This window comes from Heliangelus exortis, chromosome 1 (genome assembly GCF_036169615.1).
Source record: "Heliangelus exortis chromosome 1, bHelExo1.hap1, whole genome shotgun sequence".
NCBI lineage: Eukaryota > Metazoa > Chordata > Aves > Apodiformes > Trochilidae > Heliangelus > Heliangelus exortis.
This window is the reverse complement of record NC_092422.1, coordinates 15,798,349-15,819,966: the sequence shown is the minus strand read 5'-3', so window position 1 is coordinate 15,819,966 and position 21,618 is coordinate 15,798,349. Positions and strand designations below refer to the sequence as shown.

At 39.7% G+C, this 21,618-nt stretch overlaps 1 protein-coding gene across 1 annotated transcript in view; it reads left to right on the top strand.

Annotated features, from left to right (window-relative positions):
• The first annotated feature begins 840 nt into the window (after positions 1-840).
• CWF19L2 (CWF19 like cell cycle control factor 2) overlaps positions 841-21,618 on the top strand; it is a 64,870-nt gene continuing 44,092 nt past the window's right edge. The window contains exons 1-8 of the mRNA XM_071734699.1: positions 841-996; positions 10,313-10,423; positions 11,120-11,239; positions 12,417-12,524; positions 13,332-13,451; positions 14,948-15,041; positions 16,159-16,274; positions 17,757-18,475. Of these exons, the coding sequence (XP_071590800.1) occupies positions 913-996; positions 10,313-10,423; positions 11,120-11,239; positions 12,417-12,524; positions 13,332-13,451; positions 14,948-15,041; positions 16,159-16,274; positions 17,757-18,475 (1,472 nt within the window). The 5' untranslated portion in view covers positions 841-912. The remainder of the gene's footprint in view (positions 997-10,312; positions 10,424-11,119; positions 11,240-12,416; positions 12,525-13,331; positions 13,452-14,947; positions 15,042-16,158; positions 16,275-17,756; positions 18,476-21,618) is intronic.

The following is a 21,618-nucleotide window of genomic DNA, read 5'->3' as shown; positions in this document are numbered from 1 at the left end:
ATCACTGTGAAAACTTACTGTCCCGTGCAAATTTGTAACAAATTCCCCAAGCACTTCACTCAGACCTTCACCTGAATAATGTTTTTATTATTTGGCAACGGTGAACACATTTGGTTCCAGACATGCTGATCACGTTCTGACCTCATCCCAAGGAAATTCTGTCTCAGATAAACATTCGCTTCACCTGACACCGCAAGCCTGTCAAACGCTGTAGGCCAACTGCAACCTGTGTGAGGTTTTTAATTCCCCCTCTGCCCCCCAGGCACACCCCGAGCATCCCCGCCCGCTGCCTCTCCGGCAGCCCCGGGACAGCACGGGTGCCCTGACCCGGCTGCCAGCGGGGCCCGGGCGCTGGGCGGGCAGCGGCACCGGGGGCACCGGGTGCTACATGGCACCGGAGTGTGCCGGTGTCGGTCAGGCCACGTCCCCTGTGTTCACATCTCATTAATGCTGGTCCAGACGAGAAGGCCGGGGCTGACGGGGGGTGCTTTGAGCCGGGCGGGACGGGTGAGCCCGCATGCGGGTCGGTAGAGGTCAAGCGGCTGAGCCGCCCGCTCCGCGGCATCTGCCCCCCGAGGCTGCGGGAAGCCTTCCAGAGGCTGATTTGAAAAAAAAATCGCGGAGCTCAGAGAAGAGCTGGGGAACACTGACGAGACGGGAGCGTTACGGTTCGGCACCGGCGAGGCGGAGGGGCCGAGGACGGCCATCCGCAGCGATCCGCGACCTGCACCTTCCTACGTACAATGCGGCCTTTGCCTCGCTGCAAGGAGCGGACCCTGGAGCGGCCCAGCCCTGCCCGGCGGGGAGGAGCCGCCCCGCCCCGCTCGGTGTTGCCCCGGACGCGGTTTCCGGCCGTGTCCCGGTCTCGCCTCACGGCTGCTGCGCGTTGGGCGCTTTCCGGCGGGTCGGGCGATGGCGTCCGGGTTCGAGAGCGAGCGGAGCTTGGCCGTGCGCAGGGAGCAGCGGCAGCGCGAGCGAGAGGCGCTGCTGGCCCAGGTGGGGTGCGCGGCCCGGTCCGGCCCGGTCCGGCCTTTCCCCGGGGATCGCCTGGCTCCCTCCCTTCCCCAGCGCCGCCGCGTCTTGCCCGGGGTCCGTGCGGCCCTGAGTGCAGCCTCCTGGGAGCGGCGGCTGTGGGAGAGAGGGAGGGTCCCGGGGGACAGAGCCCCTCCTGCCCGAGGGGGCTGTGCTGCCCACCCGGGAACGTGCTCTGAGTGACGGCCACCTCAGTTCATGCGTTTTGTCACTTGCCGTGGCGGTGGTCCCCTCGCTATGTCACTTGCTACGTGTGTCTGCGCTTGCACCTTTGGGAAGAGCCAGGGGCGGTCGTCTTTACACCGTCTCTTTAGATGTTTGTATACATTGATAAGGTGACACCACCCCACAGCCCGGCCTCCTCTAGGCCAAATAGTCCCAGCTCTCAGCCTTTCTTAATATGAGACAGAAAAGGAAACTCCTGCTCCTCGTCTGCCTGTCCTGTGCTGCCTGGAGTGTTGGTATCTGGTATCCTTCCATTAGACCACACGGGCTGTAGGTCAGTAATAACTTGAACAGAAGTGGGACACCCTGTTTTTTGTGGATCTAGGGTGTTACTTGATTATATATTGCTTCAGTGTTAGTCAAAAATTTGGAGGCTCCCGGTCACAGGTGCTATGGAGGAATTGCTGTGACTTGAAAACCTGTGCTACTCCTAATGCATTTTATTCAAAATCTGTTTATATACTATGTTTGGTACTTGTGTAGTAACTTGCTGATTCTTGTTCTAACTTGTAGGTAGAGTGACTGATAAAATAGTGAATGAATGGCACATCAGGTGACATGGCTTGTTTTGAAGTTTAAGGAGTGGATGATAACAATGGAAAAAACGTGTCAGAGGATAGGCTATGGAAAAGGTGTGAGTTTGTGATGATGGGCCTTTGAGAGGTGGAAGGTCAAGTAAGCAGCAATCAAATCATACTGGGCAAAGATATTTTCTGGGAAAAAACCTTTCTTGAGTTGTAGGGGACAGCACTGGACACAATACTACAGATATGGCAATCCCAGAGTGGGATGATCACATCTCTGTCTCTGCTGGTGATGCTCCTGCAGATGCAGCCCAGGATCCAGTTTGCCATTGCTGATCCTCATGCAGGACCAGAACCCCCAGGTGACTTTCAGCAAGGCTGTTCCCCAACTATGCAGATCCTGGCCTGCACTGGGCACTTGGGGTGTGTCATCCCAGGTGCAGGACCTTGCACTTGGCTTTACTGAACTTCACACAGTTCTTGCTACCCTACTCTTTCAACTTCTCCAGCTGCCTCTCTAAGGTCTCTCAGCTGCCTCTCACTCATCCGAGGTGTCCATAGAATCATAGAAAGTTAGGGGTTGGAAGGGACCTGGAAAGATCATTGAGTTCAACCCCTCTGCCAGAGGAGGGTCCCTACAGCAGGTCACACAGGAAGGTGTCCACATGGGTTTTGAATGTCTCCAGGGAAGGAGACTCCACAACCTCCCTGGACAGCTTGTGCCAGTGCTCAAGTGAAAAAATTCTTCCTAATATTTATACAGAACCACCTATGCTCCACTTTTTAACCATTGCCTCTTGTCCTGTTATCAGTCACCCCTGAGAAAAGCTTTACTCTGTCCTCCTGACACTCACCCCTTACATATTTATAAACATTAATGAGGTCACCCCTCATTTTCCTTTTCTCCAAGCTGAAGAGCCCCAGCTCCCTCAGCCTTTCCTCATAAGGGAGATGCTCCACTCCCTTAATTATCTTGCTTGCTCTGTGCTGGACTCTTTCAAGCAGTTCCCTGTCCTGGAACTAAGGGGCCCAGAACTGGACACAATATTTCAGGTGCAGCCACAATATTCCAGTTTAGTGTTGTCAGCAGACTCGTTGAGAGTGCTTTCCATCCCATCACCCAGATGATTTTTGGCCCCCCACTTATGACAGGTTGCCAGCCTGAGTCAGAAATACTAATAAATTGTTGCATTTTGTAAAAGCCTTTTACAGCATCAGGTACTGTTGTTATATTTTTTCTGTTTTCTTATTTTGTTTATTTGCATCAGAAGATTAACATGAAATTGAAGTGTTCTGTTGTTTAAAAATTTTGGTATACAAGTCCTTGCAAGCATCTGTGGATGATTTTTGTTCATATCTCTAAAACACTGTTAGAGTACAAGATGTAGCATTAAATCCCTTTGTGATGCTTTTTTAGTATCTGGATTGTGGTATTATTTATGCTGCAACCTCTGGAATAGCAGCAAGTTTGTATTTAACTTCATCATGAAGTCTCAATCAGAGAGGCAGTAAAGCTCAGAAAAGAGATTTGGTTGCAGTAGTGTTGGAGAAATGGTGCAGCAATGAGCAGAAGCTGGTCTCAGAGAAAAGGTTGAGGTTGGAGATGAGAGCACTTATTCACACAGTGTATTTGGGGGGAAAGGGGTGAAGATTGGTTTTGGCAGCTTTGGAGATGGTACTAGGAAACATGGAATCTTGGGTCTTTTCCAGCCTGAGCAATTCAATGATTCTGTATATAAGGGCAACACTTCCCACTCCTAGGATATGTTTTATGGTAATGTAACTCTGTAGGTCCTAACTCTCAGTTTTAATACCTTCTAATAAGTTTAGATGCTGCACATCAGCCCTGTTAAGAACAATAGAAAAACTGTTTTTTAGAATGGAACTAAATAGGGTATTTTTTCTTATCAACAAGATGCTCTGTATTATGAGGTATGTATATAAGATCTGTGTTAAATTTTGGTTTTGGTTTTTTTTTCCCCTTAGATTTTAACAAGAAAAGGACCATCATTATATTGTTCAGCATGTATTTAAATCATCACAAATATTAATTGCTCCAAGATAGAAATCTTAAAAAACTTATCTCCAACTTTTGTGTGTTAGTAAGTCAAATGTACAATCTTTATTTTCTGGAGAAAGGCAGTCCTAATTTTCTGTGTACAATACTGGTCTCAGAATTGTCTTCTACTACTGAAGACCAACAACTGGGGAGTAAATAGATGCTACGTTGCTGGTCAGACAAAAACTAACCAAGTGTTAGAAGTTACTGGGAAAGGAACAAAGAAAAAGGAAATGCTTATCCTGGTTGTATATACACTACTGGTTTCTTTATACCAAATAGCATCTGCAGTCCTGGCTCCAGCATCTCAAGGAGAACTGAACAGCCTTGGAGAAGGCAGGAAGAAAGGTGTCAGAGATGATTTTAATACAGACTGTCCAGGGAGACTGAATGTTTTAAGAGTAGCCTAAAAGCAAAAATATATGTTGAAAATTATTGATTGAAAAGCTTCTGAGCCTCGAGTTACTGGAGGAAACAGGAATATTTTGGAGACATCTCCCTGTACCACTTTCATTAGTTTCCCTGGACATTACTGGGTGTTCTCAGCTGGGATACTGGCTTAGATTCTCAGTTCTGAGAATGACTGAGGACTGAGAAATTCAGTACAAGGAAGCCTTTGGTGTGGAGTGTTAGAAGGGATCTTGAGACAATGCAATAGTTTTCTGCAGGATTTAACCCCTAGAGATGCTTGGTCCCTGTATGGCTGTGGACAGGCTGGATCAGTGGACTGAGCCCAAGAATATAAGGTTCACTAAGGCCAGATCCTGCATTTTATTCATGTTGATTGTTCCACTGTTTCATTTTTTTTCCAGTTATGAACTTACACTTCTTTTGAAGAACCAAATTAATAACCAATTAATTGATTGAGATTTCTCTTTGGAACTTTGGAAACAGACTTTTTCATGTGTGTAGTCTGTTCTCCCAACTGCACTGGTAAAACCCAGCAGCTGGTAATGCTTATGATAATAATCAGTAATCAAATAATTAAATGTTGACATGCAAATTGTTGCTATGCTCCAGAAATAGCATCTTGTATGATGAGTGGGTTAGCTCATGACACTGCTGTTTTAGTTTGCAAATTTAGAATGAGAAGATAATCTGAGGGGTTGTTTTGGTAAGTGCAGGGATATGCAATTTTCCTAGACATGAATATTTTTTGGGGGGGATTAAAAATAGCTATGACATTATATATTTCAGGGTTGCTTTTCTGTTTTTTACTCTGGTCTCTGAGGGTGATGCGATTTGGACGTTTCTTGTGCACAAAATCCTGTCATTTAATATTTAAAGATTACTGACAGATTACAGATTTCTCTTGATAGCAGTACATGTTGACTTAAAGAAGTTGAATGTAGGTACTCAGTACTTCATACAAATAAGATATGTTCTTGAAACTCTGTAAATAAAATGATACTTTGAAACAAGTTCATTGCATAAGCAAGAATTTGTGGTTTTAGTTTTGCTTATTTAGGTTTCTGAAAAAAATTGATTTGAGGTGTACCAGCTATTATTTTTGGAAACATCTTCTTTGATGCTCTTGACTTAGACATCTGCTTTTTTTTTTGTTTTACAATTTTAAATTTGTTTTCTTTGAAAATACAGCCTAAACTGTAAAAAATCCCAGTGTGTAACAGTATTATTGAGTTCATTGTATCTGAATTCTAAACAAGCTGTGAAATCAGCAGGTTTTCCCAGTGAAATTTGATCAGGTATTTCCTCATAAAAGCCTAACCATCAGTTTTTTTGCAGTGATTTTTATTTGCTGAGGTGATGGAATGCTTTGGCAGAATTTTACACTTGAGTTTTCAGTGGAAAAATGACAGAAATTTCTCTTTAGACAGAAATGAATAGCACAGCACATCGTGTATGGCTTATAGAGCTGTTATTTGTTAGAAGTAGCTTCTGTGCTGTAATACTAAGCACCTGCTTTTTGTTCATTCCCTTTGAAATCCTTTATGAAGTGTTACACCCCTGAGTCTCTCGGTCACTGAAATACTGAAATACTGAAATAAGGATGTCAGTATTACTATACTGACTGAAATCTGAGTGGTATTAGGAGAGTAACAGCACAGAGAAATAAGTGCTGCCTTCTCACCAGAGGTTTTCAGGCTTTTGACAAGGCACCTCTGCATTTTTTCATAAGCAGCATCTCTGATTTCACTGTCAGGTCATTGAATGAGGGGAGTGATGAAGACATCTGTCTTCATTGTCATATTCTGCCACAGGACTGGAGAGGTCCTACCTCAACATGAAGTATCTGCCCACAGGTTCCTAGTGGTGGTAGCTGCTGCCATGGTGCATCTCTTCATCTGCTGTGTCTGCAGCTCTGCCAGGGCAAACTGCTGCTGCCTCCCACATGTTTCTGACTGAAGGTTGAGATCTCCAACAATCCACTCTTTTAATTGCATGCCTGAGTGTTCTGTGATGGTTATTGATCACAAGAAGGTTAAATGATTTAAGTGATGATAATTCCCAGTGCCCTTTGGCAGGTGAAAATGACAAAGTGGTGGCATTTCCAGCTGGCAGGGCTGTGTCTGGGAGTAGTGGCAGCTACAGGCAGCACTCTGACTTGTTTGTGATTTGGCAAGATGGGGTGGAAGCTAAGCCCTTTTTTGTGGTTTCCACTGCTGTTCTCCTTGGGAAAGCTTCACAGATGTCACAATAACAGGAATATTGAAGGCAGAAAAATCAGTCTAAGAGTTCATGAAAGTTAGTGTGTTATTTAGGTAGAGAACTGGTGTAACAGCATCAGAACAGCAACGAGGGGTAAGGTGATGGCATCTGGGAGGGTAGTACAGGCCACAGTAGCCTTTCTGATGGCTGAATATTGGAACTGGTCAGTGAGTGGAACAGATTGTCAGATAGGAGGTCATCTTGACACTAGAAATAAAAGCTGGTTGCTTAGATTTTGGGTGCTGTATGTTAATGGCTGAAGGACAGAGCTAGGTGTTACACCTTTGAATGTATCCTACAGAAAGCTGTTGCCAAAAGTTTTTCCACAATTCTTCCTCCTTTTCCCTTCCTCTCCAAAGTACACATTTTTTTCCTTCTTCCTTGTGCTTAAGTTGGTACTTGATAACCTTGCCAGGTGGTCAGCTTGGAACCTGGATGTACAGGAAGCTGCAGACTGCTTTGGGTGGGATTTGTTTTGTGGTAGTCCTTGAAGTCCCTGGAGGACATACTCAGAGGCTTGTGCAGGGAGGGTGGTGGGAACACAGGGGTGGGAGGGGTATGTTCTGCCCTTCAGTGTTAGGTATCAGAGCAGCTTGGCTGTTGCTCTCTGTGTTGGATGATTTTGTCATGCTGTACTGATCTGGTGTTGTACTGTGGAGTTTTTTTCTGATTGCCTGTTGGAGAAAAAGGCAATTTTTCTTCTTTTGGATGGACAAGTTGGCTCATGGTGATGAGCATCATCTGAAGAGCTAGAGGTTGCCCTCAGTTAAGGTTGGGAAATTACAGGGTCTGTGTAGTGATGTGGAAAATATTCTGTGGCCTTGGTGAGAGCTGCAAAGATATATAGAATTGGGGTCAGGAAAGAATGTTGGTAAGGGCTTCTCTTGGGCCAGGGAAGGAGTGTTTTAGCCTCCATCCCTATGTGAGGCAGCTTGGAGCCTTTGGAGTCTTTGGGGGATTTTCATGTGACAGCCTCCATTTATTGTTGACAGTGTTGGCAGTATCTTTGATCTTTTCTGCTTCTTTCTGGGGTGGCATGATGTAATTTTCACAGCTTTTGGTGTAGCTGCAGAGTATTACAGGCTGTTGCAAGTTTCATTTTAACTTTGTTAGATACTGTTGTCAGCAGCCATGTAGGTTGGCCTTAGTGACCTGCCTAAGGAAAACCAGAAGGCACTTTCCCTGAGCATGGTTTCTTCTCACATTCAGATGGGGCTGTGAAATCCAAGACTCTTTGGCCCAGCTGTGGTAAAGACTCCATAACTGGGCAAACATTGCTAACGTAGTGCTGTAAATTACTGTTTTTATAGCACATTGACAACAGACCCTTCAGAGTGCTTTGCTGGCTTTATACTTCACCTTGTGCTTGTAGCAAAGTCTATAAACAGCTTTATTAGTATCACAGAAGTAGGTAATGTAGCATGGAGCTTGCCCTTCGTGTGTTTGTGTGTGGCATGCCCTTAGTATAATTAATGGATTACTTTGAAACAGAGGTATTTAAGAAATGTAGCATCCTATATTTATGGAGAAAAAGCATAAAAATATTCCAGTGGTGACCTGAAATGTGTCTAATGTTAAATATTTAGGTTAAATATTTTAGTAGTATCATGAAGTATAAATGAACGTTCATGTAAATTAAATTTTTGAGCTCCTCTGGGTTAAGAAGTGTGAAACGTTTGAAACTATTATTTGCCTTCATAGCACAGGACAATGGGGACCTCATTATAAATTGTAGAATAGGAAGAAAAATAGATAGTAAGCCCTGCATCATTATGAAAGACAAGAGGAATGAAAAAGTAAGGTTTGATGTTAATAGCGTAGGCAAATTTTCTTTCTCCCTCCTCCCTTGAAATAATTGTCTGTGTGTGTGAAGGGTAACCATACACCAACAAAAAAAAAATGAATATTGTAATTTGTTGGTAGAGGGTGCTAGATAGTTTTATAGAGATAGAAAGGATCAGAGGATATTTCTGCTAACTTTTTTGTCTCATGCTAACAGGATAATTGAGATGAAATGGTGACTTAATCTTTTTTACATCTGTAGGCAGCTTTTTCTTTTTTCCTTTACATATGGATGTTGTTAAGAATCTTCTGTAACTTTTATCTTTGTCAAAGAAAAAAGAAACTTCCACCTGATGCTTTTGTGTTGGTCTCTGTCTTTCTAACAGTCTGGTGATATTGCCACTACAGATTCATCTTGCACAATCCAATTCCACTTAGCAGGCAGGAGACAACAGTCTGCAGTTTGATGGTGATTTCTAGTAATTTTGTGTTCTGAATGTGTATTTTGTATACTTCAGACAAAATTATGATCTACCTCTCGTTTTAGGATCATGTCTCAATTACCTCAATACTTGCCTGTATTTTTTATGTTTATTTTTAAATGTTTTAAAAAGAACAAAAGCTCCTCTTGTGACTTATTTATAATGTTAACTTCATTTTATGCATTATATATTTATAACTGGTGATGGGATGGAAGTAATAATGTTATTTAAAATATACCTATTATTATAGAGAAGGGTAAGGTTTTAAATCTTTCTGGATGGGCAAAGAGCATGTTAAATGAAGACATTGAGAAACTGATCTTGATTGGCCTTTGTTTGAGGTATTTATACATTCATATTCCCAAGAGCTGCTGAAGAGGTGGAAGGGAACTCTTGACTACACCTTCAAGTCTTTCTCAACCAAAAGTGAAAAGGAGTATGCAAAAAGCCTTTCCTTTCCCCTGTCTATATCTTAGCAATGTGCTTCATGGCTCAAATATTGTGTGTGTTTGGCTCGTAGACATTTTGTGAGTTCTGTAGCTAGGTTATGCTTAACAGCTATTTCACTCTCACTGAGTTGTAGCTCTGTTTATTCTTTTGCTGATTTGTTTATTTGTAAACTGGAAAACTGTTTTGATACCAGAATAAATGGCTCAAACCTTTCTTAACTATTTTTTCTTTCTTCATTCCAGAGATACAACTCCCCCACTGACAAACTATTTTGTTTGTTTGTTTGTTTTAAAGGAAGTTGCATCATCTATCCAGAAGTCTGGATAGAAGTCTTGCTTTGCTTGCATTTAAGTGCATTAGAAAGTTTATCACCTTCTTGGGCTTCTAAGAAAGTAGACAATGAACAATGAAGATTTAAAAGGATGCTTTTGTTTATGGATTTGGTTTTTTTTTTTTGTGTGTGTGCCACTTACAATATTGCTAATTACTTTAGTTATTTAAAAAAGAAAAACCACAAGCACAAAAACAAAAGCTGAAAATTGCAAGCCTACAAAATACGAGTTATAATAATGTAAAATAAAATAATTATCCTCCTATTTAATCACATGTGATGATAATGGAATAAGTGCACTTTGGGATAATGGGAAGTTATTTAAATAAACTTGTTTGTGAAAGTCATATTTCTACTGAAATCTACCCTTCTCAGAGTTTTCTGAAGTAGAAAATCATTTCACTATATTGTACCATATAATGTATCATATGCTGTTCACGAAGGCTGTAAAACCAGACAACTCAGAATGAACAGCAGAAGTTGAATGTCTTTGTGTCACTCTTATTTATGATGAAAGGATGAAACCAGTGCTAGAGGGGTTGCAAAGCTGTGGCTTGAGAAAGGAGGGTGCATTATATGTTTTAGCTAAATTTCCTCTTTGGTATGTGCTCCAAAATTATTTTTATTGCAGTCCCCTAAAAGGAGAATTTCTCAAGCACAGTTCTCAACATTGTGTATGGTTGTGGCGTACAAAGTACATCTATAAGTAAATGCTACTGAGCTCTGTCTGGTTATTTTTCTTCTCTGTTCTCCTTAGGCCAAAATTAGTTATGAAAAGGAGCAGAGGCAGAAGCTGCTAAAGCATGTACGGGGTGAAGATACGTGGATGCTTCCTGATGTGAATGAACGTGTGGAACAACTGGAAAAGGTGATTAAACTGTAAAGTATTTAATTTTGTTGTTAACTTCACAGCATGTTTGAATCAACAGAAGGCTTTGAAGGTTTTCAGGTGATGTTTAAAAACCTTTCAATTTCTGAATTCTTTATGTTTTGATATTATTTTTTTTTAAGTGGAAATAATCTCTTTCTCACAAAGAGGAAAAATTCTGGTCATTCAGTTCCAGCTTTAGTTTCTAGCAAATGTGGAATAACTGCCTGACAAGAATTGTACCATAGGAAGAAATCTGGAGGTTCTAAGGCCTTGTAGCAGTCCTGTTTGTGGTCATTCAAAGGAGAAACCTTAATGGAACCTCTGAACATTGCGTCCTTCTAGTGCAGAAATCTGCACACATATTTCAACAAAGAATAGATACATATTGATGATTCAGTTATTCCCAAGCAGATAGATTTGACTAAAATTCATATAGTGTAGAAGATATTATTCCTTAATTCCTGTGAAAAAGCTACTGAAAGGGGGGGAAGAGAATTCTATTAGGAATCTGAGGCATGCTCCCTTCCCTCCCCCATGCCCAACAGATGAGAGAGTAATAGAAGTAAAATGTAGCTGTGTATGGCTGTGTGTGTTTTACCATTTTCAGTGTGGTTTGGTAATAGATTGTGATTGTTTTTCTTGAATATGAGTGTTTTGGTTTACTGGATCTCATTTACAAGTATTTACTTGTAGGAACATTCTGTGCAGAAAAAAAAGAAAAAGGATAAGCATTCAAAAAAAGCTAAGAAAGAAAAGAAGAAAAATAAGAAACAAAAATCTGAAAAGAGAGATGATTTACCTGATAGTTCTTCGGTAAGTAAAAAACTAAAATGCTTCAAATGACATTTTTAAAACCTACACCATTTTTAGTCTATGGGGTGTACAGGTTTCAGCAGAGGGACATTGAAAAGAATAAAATCATCAATCTACAGTAAAATCCATGGAAAAATTCACAGATTTCCTGTAGTCAATGGTATATGGAAGAATGATGTGTCTAAAATTGTAAATACTTTGATTTTAAGCATCACTTATTGCTGCCTTTTTCCATGGGTGTTCAACTATGGAAACTCCTAACAACATGGGAGCTGTACATGAGTTTGAAGGAAGGCTTAAATTGTGCATTTGAATCTGCAAATGCCTTCACATGGAGAGGTACTTGGGCAAAACAGTACAGAGACCTTAGAGGCCTGAGTGCTGCAAGTCAGGTAGTACTGTGTTTTTTTTCTTTTCAGCGAGTCTCTTTTACTGAGTGACAGAGCATGTGGTATGATGACATTTATTTTCTAGGCACTGATATGTAAAGTCAACTATTTTTTTCAGTTTGGGAAGTAACCTAGGCTACAGTTGCCCCACATTTCCCATGGCAGTCATCAAAACCCCTCAGGTCACTTCAGTGAATCTCAGGATACCACACAGTCCTAGCTGATACCTTCAATCCAAAGTCTGTTATTCCCAGGACAGATAAATGTAAATAAGGAAAAACTCTGTTCATTGGAGTCCTTTGTGTTCAAGTGTAAAAATCTCAGTATTCTGGAAGTGCAAATATAGGAAGTTAGATATCATAAAGGAGATAGAACGAATGCTGCTTTATGTTGTACAGTATTACTGATTTTACTTTTGTAATGTAAAATGTACTTAGTAATAAATTTAAATTTTATTTTTGTTTTCGTAATGCCATAAACCAGTTTGATTTGGTTTTGTTGTGACAGTTTTACCTTCAGTGGTGTTATGCTGAAAACTGTCAGTATGAACCAGTGTTACGTACTGTGATGTGTTCATGAAATGTGGTGGGATGTTTTGCTCATGAAGGAGCAATCTGCTAGGGGTGTATCAATACACTATCTTATTATAGGTATTTTAAAACAATAAAAAATACTATATTAGTAATACAAATTTTATTATCAATATACATGGTAATTGTTGCATTTATCAACATACAAAGGTATGTTAAGGTGTTATTATTATTCTTTACATTAAGCTCTGTTTTTAGGATTCTTCAGTTGAATGGGTTGAGTCAAATGTGTCAGATCCAGATAACTCAGAAAAGGCTTGGAAGGTCAACAAGCAATCAGATAGTGAGAAAGAACCCTCACTGCAGGTGAGCAGTCTGATAACTACTGCAGAAATAAATTCAGCATGACCAAATGTGAAATGTGTTTAAGTTTTTTGATAACTCTTTTGCAATGTGTTGGAAAGAACCTATTTTCAGATAAATGTCTTTGCATAGCTAGGTAAATGTTACATTTAATTCACTGGAAGGTTTCTCTACTAGGTATTACCTAGTGTTTTAACAATGCACTATACTTCATGTTGCCTAGTACCAATTCCTCTCACCATGTTTTGATGCTGTAGCAATTTAGCTTGATTTTCTTCATTAGGTCAACTTAAAGCTCTTGACTAGATATGTTATTTTTTCTGCCTAATTTTGGTAGCTATTCTACAGTTCAGTGGATTTTAGCTTCTGTTGTACTTAGATATAAAGATGAAGAGATGTAAGAGGTACTAGAAGAGATGTAAGAGGTCATGAATTGGTGAGATGAAAAGGAATTGGTCTAGATGTACAGTGTTCATTTTAGCAAATAATAAGCAGTCTATCCAGTTTGCATGTTAACCTAGTGTCCTAAATTACAACATGAAAATGTGTTTCAAATTACAGAAAGTCATGTGAGAAATTTATTTGAGTAAGGGAACATTAAAAAATTGTAAGTTTGGGGTTCTTAAGATAGTATTTGCTTTTCATTAAAGTATTTAATATGTCTTCAGAAAACCTATACTTTTGAGGAACATGAAACCTATACTGTTTGCTTTAACAAGCATTTCATCAGTAGTTGCATTGGTTCATTTTGTACCTAACCCCTGCTTTTGTTAGAAATATGAACACTGGTTCTTTGGGTTTATTTTAAAGAGAGAAGAATGGATGAATTTAGACTTCATGTCATTGAAAACCACATCAGCAGCTGCTGCTAAAAGTGAAAGGCACAAAGAAAAAATATTGGAACGACAGAAGGCTCAAGAACTTGAGCAGGTAGGAGGAATTAATATATCAACTTTTTTTCTACATATTACTAAATTTGCTGTGAATGAACTAATTGGCTCAAATGTGTAACTGTTTGTCTAGTTTTCAAACTAATGCCTGATGTGGTGTGTGATAGTCATTTTAATTAAAGTGATCAATTATTTGTCCTGTTTGGGGTGGGAATAGTTCATGCATCAGGTTTAGCTTGCACAGAGAAGCGTTTACACTATCTTCTAGGTAAGGAGAATTCCTGTTTTGTTAGTACTGTCTTCTGCAGTACTTGAAATGTTTCTGAGTGTGAGATGTTACACTTAATAACAATGACAGACTATTGGTCTGGCTGCCTTTCCCATGGTGTGTGTGAAAGGAGCACCCCAGTTTTGTGTGATAAAAGCTTGCCTATGTTTCTGTGTTAAAGCATAGGGTGTTGAGGCTTTTTTTTTTTCCCCCTGAATAAAGAATTCAGAGCTGCTGCTCTGTCTCTTGAGCTACAGTAGGGTGTGAACACGTGGGTGGATCAGGGTCCAGCTGGGGAAGGGGTTGCTGTCATTAAATTAAATTAGATAGCTTCACTGTGCAGTTGATGGCTACTTCATTCGTTCATTCAGCTTCTAAAGTGCAGTGTAGTTGAATCTGAGAACATTGTTGCCGATCAGTGTCCAATATTTACTTGTCCTCACATCCACAGCAGGCCACTTCCTGCTGTTAGGGTTTACAGTTGGTTGTGTTGTGGTTAGGAAGCAGATTCACCTGCATTGCTCTTCTTGTGTAGGATGTGACCCTTCAGTTCTTGTCTTTTGAGAAGGGATTAATCTTTTTGCTTTTCTCCCCATGTAACATTTTCTTCCAAACTGTTGAAGGACTGTTTAATGAGGAGATCTTGAGTCACAAGAATGTCAGCATTGTTGATGACAATGCATTCTTAGTCCTAGAAGGTCGTACTTTTTAGAGACTCTTCTACTCATTCACTTGCTTTCCACACAGGCTTATACTTTTGTGTTTTCTACACCAGAATGTCTGTCCTTTCTTTGAAAGATGAACCAATATGTACAACAGATGAATGTAGCATGCCATTGGTGGTGATGAGTTGATGACAGAAAAATTCAAAATTTTGTCATTGCCAGAATGCCTGATCAATGTTTTTCTCCAGTGGACTTTCTTGCTTGCTCCTTGAGAAGCCAGCTGACAAAATCACAATAAGTGATCTAGTTTGAGGGTGAAAAGCAGTAACATGATGTAAAAAGAGCTGTCAAAACAGCACTGCTTCAGCTGCAAGTGCATTTTACTGCTAGGCTGGCAGTGAAGCCAAACAGTAAAGCTGTTTCTGCGTAGTATGGGTGTCAACTGAGAATGTCTGAGAGCTCTGACTTGGGGTGAAGAGTTATGTTTATTTTTACCTGTCCTTGGATAGCACAAGTGAGATTCCCACACTCAAGTCTCACAAAATGTATTGAATGTTCTATAAAATACAAGCTATACACACACTAAAACTATTTCTGATTTAGGCCGTGCTGTCTGAAAGAGAACTCAATCCCTATTGGAAAGATGGTGGTACAGGTTTGCCACCAGAGAAGGATGAAGCAGCTTCAGTTAAGAAAGGTAATGACAATTTATTGTAATAATTTGTAATTTCTGTCTCCAGGGTCTGCCCTCTGTGTTGCTAAAAAGTTGCTACTAATGTTAATGTAAAGAGATTATGCAGTGAAATAAACTTCGGGTAAAAATTCAGTAAATGAGTACTGGAATAATACAGTAGTATGTTGTTTTGCAGAATTTCTCTTCACTTGCTTATAATATTGACTGATTTGACCTTCAGTATCTTTACATAAATTCTCAATTTTGAACTAGTTAAAGGAAAGCATGATTTAACCAAGGCAAGATAAATTGTTGTAATCTCATGTGGTTCCTTTCACTCCATTACACACATTATAGTTTTAAAATATTCAGCCGCAGAAGTCTGAGTCACATTTAAATGAAGTACATTATAGATGCAGTTTGTGAAAAATACTATTTCTGTAACCTTTTCACTTCTCTCTTTACCCTAGGTTTATGCTGCCTATTTCCAGCAAGAGCAGTTAGAAAAACATTTCTCATAATGTCATGAAATAGTTATGATGTGATAAAAAAAGGTGTTTTGATATTCTGTCAATGGAGAGTGGTAGGGTCCCTGGCTTTTCTGCTAGGGAGCTTTTCCTTTTGAACAGTCTGTCCTGCACACCAATAGCCTCATGTCTGCTTTTTACAAGTCACAGGGATCAGTGATCCCTAAGAGGTGACAGTGAGTATGTGTCCATAATGTTAGGACTTCTTCTAGCTTGTCACAGGGCAAGCTGTGGGTTGCTTATAAATTTTTTGAGAAGGGGAATACACTTATTTTTATGTGAGGGGTGCGCCAAAGAATGAACACAAGAAATGCAAATTGTAATTATTTAATTTTGTAACTAGCCCCAGCTTTTCATATGCTACTCCTGTCTTGGAAACTGCTTGTTGTGTTCTGTGGTAAAATGGAGAAGCTTAAATTAAATTAGTGGCATTCTGAGATACATCCAGCATTAGATATAAGAACATGTAATTGTCATATTATTTCTATTTTTCTTTTGCATCCCTTCAATTTTTGCATTAAGTTTAGGTGAAGGCTTAATGTCACATACAGAGTAGTGTTGAACAGGAATAACTACTGAGATATAAAACTTAAGTTCATTGTTTTCTACTTTAGTTACTGTGGTAGAAGATGCTGGATTAAGTTGGCTACGAAAATCATACCAAAGGATGAAGGAGCAGGCCGAGAGAGAGAAACGAAATTTTGAGGACATTGTAGCTGAGAGATATGGGGTAAGGATTAAATCTTTTTCATAGTAATAAATGCTTGAAATAGGTTACTTTGATGTAAATACACCAATACCTAATGTCTAGTGTAAGACATAAGGAAAGAAGCAGGAAACAACAGCCTGTAACGCTTCTTTCAAGTGAGGAAGAGTTTAAAGCTACCCAGCCTTTTATATCTATCTATATTGTTAAATTTTCTTTTAATATATGGGTTCCAATAGAAAAATTTAAAATACTTGTCTTCTACATAAGGAAGTTCAAATGATCCCATTTACAAACTATCTGATTGCCTCCAGGGTATATACTGGAAGATGTATTTTTTTCTCCTGCCCATAGCAGATAGTATTATATGTTGTGGGTAATAATAATGCTAAGGTAACTTGGGGAGCTTTACCAAAATACAAATCTGCTGGCCACTTGTGATCTGCTCAGTCCAGATATTCTGAGAAATCTGCTTACTTTCAACAACAATAAGTCTCTAAGCCTACCCCCACATATTATACTACTCCCTTTAAAAGTACTGGTCAGAGGTGTGGGCTGTTAAATTTTGGCCACAGTCATACTGTCTTATCCAAGATTTCCACAACCAAAGAAACATTTGAATTTTCTGTGGTTTTTTTGGTTAGGTTTGTTTGGTTGTGGAAATCTTGGGTAAGACAGTACAACTTCATACTATTGTTTTTGAATTGAATTTTAGTGACTCCTGAGTGATCAAAGTAACGTGGTCAGTGCTGGTAGAAATTACCCAGTTCCAGTGATGGTAAAGAATCTTTCCCAGGAACCTGAAGTTCAACCAGTCTGGCTGCTGAAGTACAGGATAGCGATTAAAAAAGACATCCCTGCCTGATTTTCTTTAGTATGTTATGTTTTTAGAAAAAAGAAAGAAAAAAAAAAAAAGTAGTGGCTTTTAATTTAGCTCACAATTGGGAAGAGGAACAATCCACACTTTGCATAGTTGCTTGATAGAGGATTTGGACCCCCTTCTCTGGCTTTCTGGACAAATGCTGTTTAAAGCTAAATATTTTGAACCCACTCTTGAGTTTAACTAGGCTGTAAAATAGTTTAGTCAGATCATCCATTGGTTCTACAGCAGCTGAGCATATGGTGAGCATAAGTGCAAAGTTTGTGAGTAAGATAAAGCTTTTCATGGTAGCTGAAGCCCCTAAGCTCCAGGTTGCCAGGAGGAGACAGTTCTAAGGCTCTCATCTCTGTTCCCAGGAGTGCTTTAGCACTTTGGAGCCATGGAATGAAAGTTAGAAATAGTCCAAGAGAAAGCATCAGAAAGCCTTCCCAACAGAGCATCTTAAAAATGAAGCTCTAACTTCCCCTTTTTGTACTGCTCTTTCTTTTCACTTCATGGCTTCTGACTTGCCCTTTGCATGGTGACTCATTCTCACAGGTTGGTGCCTTTCTTGTAATACTTAGTAGGGAGCTTCACAATAGCCCATGATCTTAAAAGCAGTATCACTTTTTTTTTTTTTCTTGTAGTCAATGGAGATATTTCAGTCGCGATTAGAAGAAGCTGAAAAAGTTGCACCCAGAAAAGAAAATTATTATAGAAATGAAAGGTGGAAGAAAAGTGATTATTCAGAAAGTGAGAAAGAGAGAAAAGAACAGCATATGAGAAAGGAGACACGAGATGATGGTGACAGAAACAGGAACGTGTTTGGGGGCTATACTAGGGAGAAGTATGGCAAGGGATGGACGCAAGAAGACAAAGGTTACAGAAGAGATGTGTCAAGAGAAGACCAAGGATGTGGACACAGCAGCACTGACTCAGTATTGAGAGGCTACAGCTCCAAAGCTGAAAAACACTCCAATGGAAGACAAGGTCTGGAAAGGAGTTCATCTCTAAGCAACGTGAAACACAAATTTCTGAAGCCCTCTGAAGATGACTCCCCATCTTACAGTGCATCTAGAGACTGCAAGTCACAGCAATCCTCTTCCAAACTGCCTGTTCATAGCTCTTTGAGCAGCCGTTTCCAAAAACCTAGTGAGGATGCTGAACTGTGGACCAAAACACACAGACAAGATAACAGTGAGAAATTTATGTCTGATCAAAAATCATCAGGTAGTAGGGAACAGGTTAATGACAGTAGCTGGGAAAGAACTCCAAGTGATGAAAAAGAGAAGTCACGACAGGAGTACCCAAGTGATATCCCTGAGAAGAAAGAAATGTTACCTGACAGTAAAACCTCATGTTCTAGGTATTTTACAAGCATCTTTACTTGTCTTTTGTTTGTTGTTATTTTTCATGGCAAAATATGCTGGAAACTTTGTATTCTTTGTAGCAGTATTAGATATAATAATACGAGATTTCTTCAGTTAGGGGGAGCCTCCCAGTTAGGGGCTGCTCAAACAGAGCCCCCCTACAAGTCGTTGACAGCCCCTGCTTGCCCTGTCTTCTCAGCATATTTTAGAATTGCTAATGATAGATTATTTTCTCTTTCTTTCTAATGTTAATTCACACTGCAGTAAAATTAGCCTCTTAGGCAAAAAAACCCTGCAAAAACCAATATCTTAACTGTTGTTGAATTTATAAGCAGTAACTTAAAACAAACTTGAAATGTTAGAAAATGGTGGTGGAAGACTGAAGTAATACTGCAGGCATAGGTCTGGCACCTGTGAGATGAGCTTGTGCTAAAGTAGCAACATATGAAAAATAGTAGAAGGTATTGATTAGAAAAGTGCTTTTTCTATGTAAAAGAGAAAAGATGAATAGGAATGAGAAGGGAAATGCAAACTAATACATGGTTGGACTTTCAGTTTGCCACACTTACTTTTTGAAAGACAATGCACAGTAGTAAGGAGAGGTGGTCAGAAAACAACAGAGCTTTTGCTCTACTCTGGGCCACTTGTTCTCCAGTATTACCAGCTTGGCTGGTTCATCCAGTTTTATCAGTAGTGTGGTTATTCCTGTGCATGCTTTCCTTCAGATCTTCTCAATAATAGGTACATAAGTTCAGAAGTATTTTAGAGTCAGCATGGTGTTATTTATTTGCTTGGGAAGCTGGACAACTGTTTTTGCTTGGAGTATATGAGAAGGATGATATGATTGAGTTAGAAACAGCATTTGTTGAAATATGATCATGTCTAATTCCCTCTTTCTTACATGTTTGTCAGTTATTTGTGTTAAAAACTTCATAGCAGAATAATTAATGTGTAATTGTTGGATTCTAATAACAAAACAATACCTTAAAAAAATTTTGTACATTAAATGAGTACAGCATGTCTAACCAGAAACAGGCAGCTTAGTCCACTTAGTTCTTTATCACATATAAGTTGTGTATTTTTTCCAGATTTACTTGCTAAATTTACTTTTCCTTTGATATCTGGAGGAGAAACTGTTTGCATGGTGTTCACTTAGCTAAATAAATAAATAAATTTGATTATTTAATTAAAAGCATGTGTTTTGAATATACATCATGTCAATAGTAGTTCCCAATTCTGGCATGAATAGTTTGTAGCCACTATAGGAAGTTCTTCGTGAGTGTTTCTCATGTCTTGCTTTACTTTGCAGTTTACCTAGGTGTTGTTTTGCTGGAAAATGAGAAATCAATCTTTGTGTGTGTGGTGTGTTACCCTCATCATGCACCTTAGAGTGTACCCAGCTGTTTACTCATTCCTGCTCCTGCAGAAGGAATCAGAAGAGCAAAAGAGAGAAAAAACTCAAATATTAGATAAAGGCAGTTTAACAAAGGAAGGAAGGAGACAAAAACAAGTGGTGCAAAGGCAGTCAGTGACTCACTACCTCCCAGGGCAGACTGATGCCAAACCAGTCCTTGAGCAGCAGCTGCTTTGGGAAGACTGCACTCCCCAGCTTGTGCTGCTGAGCGTGGTGTTATGGGGCATGGGACAGCTCTTTGGCCAGGCTGGGTCTGCTGTCCTGGCTGTGTCCCCTCCCAGCCTCTTGCCAGCCTACTTGCTGGGAGTGCAGAATGAGAAAGAGAGAAAGCTTTGAGGCTGTGTAAGCACTGGCCAGCAGCAGCTGAAACACTGGAGTGTTACCAACACTGTCACTGGTTAAGCCATAAGCACAGCAGCATATGAGCTGCAGTGAAGAACAAACTCCATCCCAGCCAGATCTAGCAGAGCATGTATTATTGAGTAGAAGTTAGTGGTATCATTGCCTCGTTGTTGTCCTCTTAAAATAAGCAACTACTCTTATTTTTTATCTTTTTTTTTAATTAAGGGTGAATAACTTTTTTATTGCAAGTACAAAACCTGAATCTTTTAGCTTTTCATCACTGCATGTAATAAGACCAATCTTAATTGTAACTGGACAGAGCTGCAAATTTGGGGAAACTAGATTGTATATGGAAGTGGTTTTCTTATTCAAGTTCAAATAATTCAATTATGATAGAAAATATAACTCTTTTTCTCACAAAAGAGAGCTAAACTTAAAAACAATATAGCTGATATTATCTTTTGCATATGTTTTCTGTTTTAGTGCTGTTAAACCTGATTGTTCATATTTTTTGATATTTTAATTCTGTTTCTTAGCCAGTACAATTATTGACCTGATTTTATAGTGCAGTGGAGATAACTTCAGCCTTGAAAACCATATATGGTCCTTTTATGGATTTATTTATTTCCAAGGTCTTCAAGGTTGACTCTTTAACTCTTCAGCTGCTGTGTGTTTGAGATAGTGTATGACCTGTCTTCCTGTTTCCTTTGGTGGGAATTGCCTTTGTAGAATTTTGTGTAAAATTCAGACTCTTAGAACATTTCAGGTTTGTGGGGAAGTTATGTGTTGGGAATAATTTATATGCAACTACTTTCTTCTTCTTCTTCCCAAAATTTCTTATGGTACTTGTATGCTTTCAGTGGTGTTCAGTCAGTCAGAAAAAAAAAAGTAAATCCTTATTGACATGAGGGCTTGGATTAAAGGGTGTTGCTAGGTCAGTTCCTCATCTCTCATGCTGACAATGTACCCTTTAAATTTTACCCCTTCTAAAACACCAAGAGAGTTTCTTCAGCCTATAAATCAAAGTGTTTTGGACAATTATGGCACAGATTAATTAAAAATGCTGATTAGATGTCCTGGGGATCTCCCCAGAGGAAAAGTCCATCCAGCTACTGTTGACTGAAACCCACTTACTAATGTTACTGCCTCAGAGTTTGAGACAAGATAAAAAGCAAAACTAAGCAATGTCTCTTGTCTCAAAAAGTTCAAGTGATGGTTCAGGCACTAATGTCAATTAAAAACCCCCTTGTGTGAAGTAATAAACATCTCTTGTTCCCTTTACTGAAATAGTCTGCCTTGTTTTGAAAAATACAGTTCAAGGAGGACTGAGAAATTAATCTTTGAAGGTTCTGTTTATGATTAAGTTAATATAAATATTTCTGC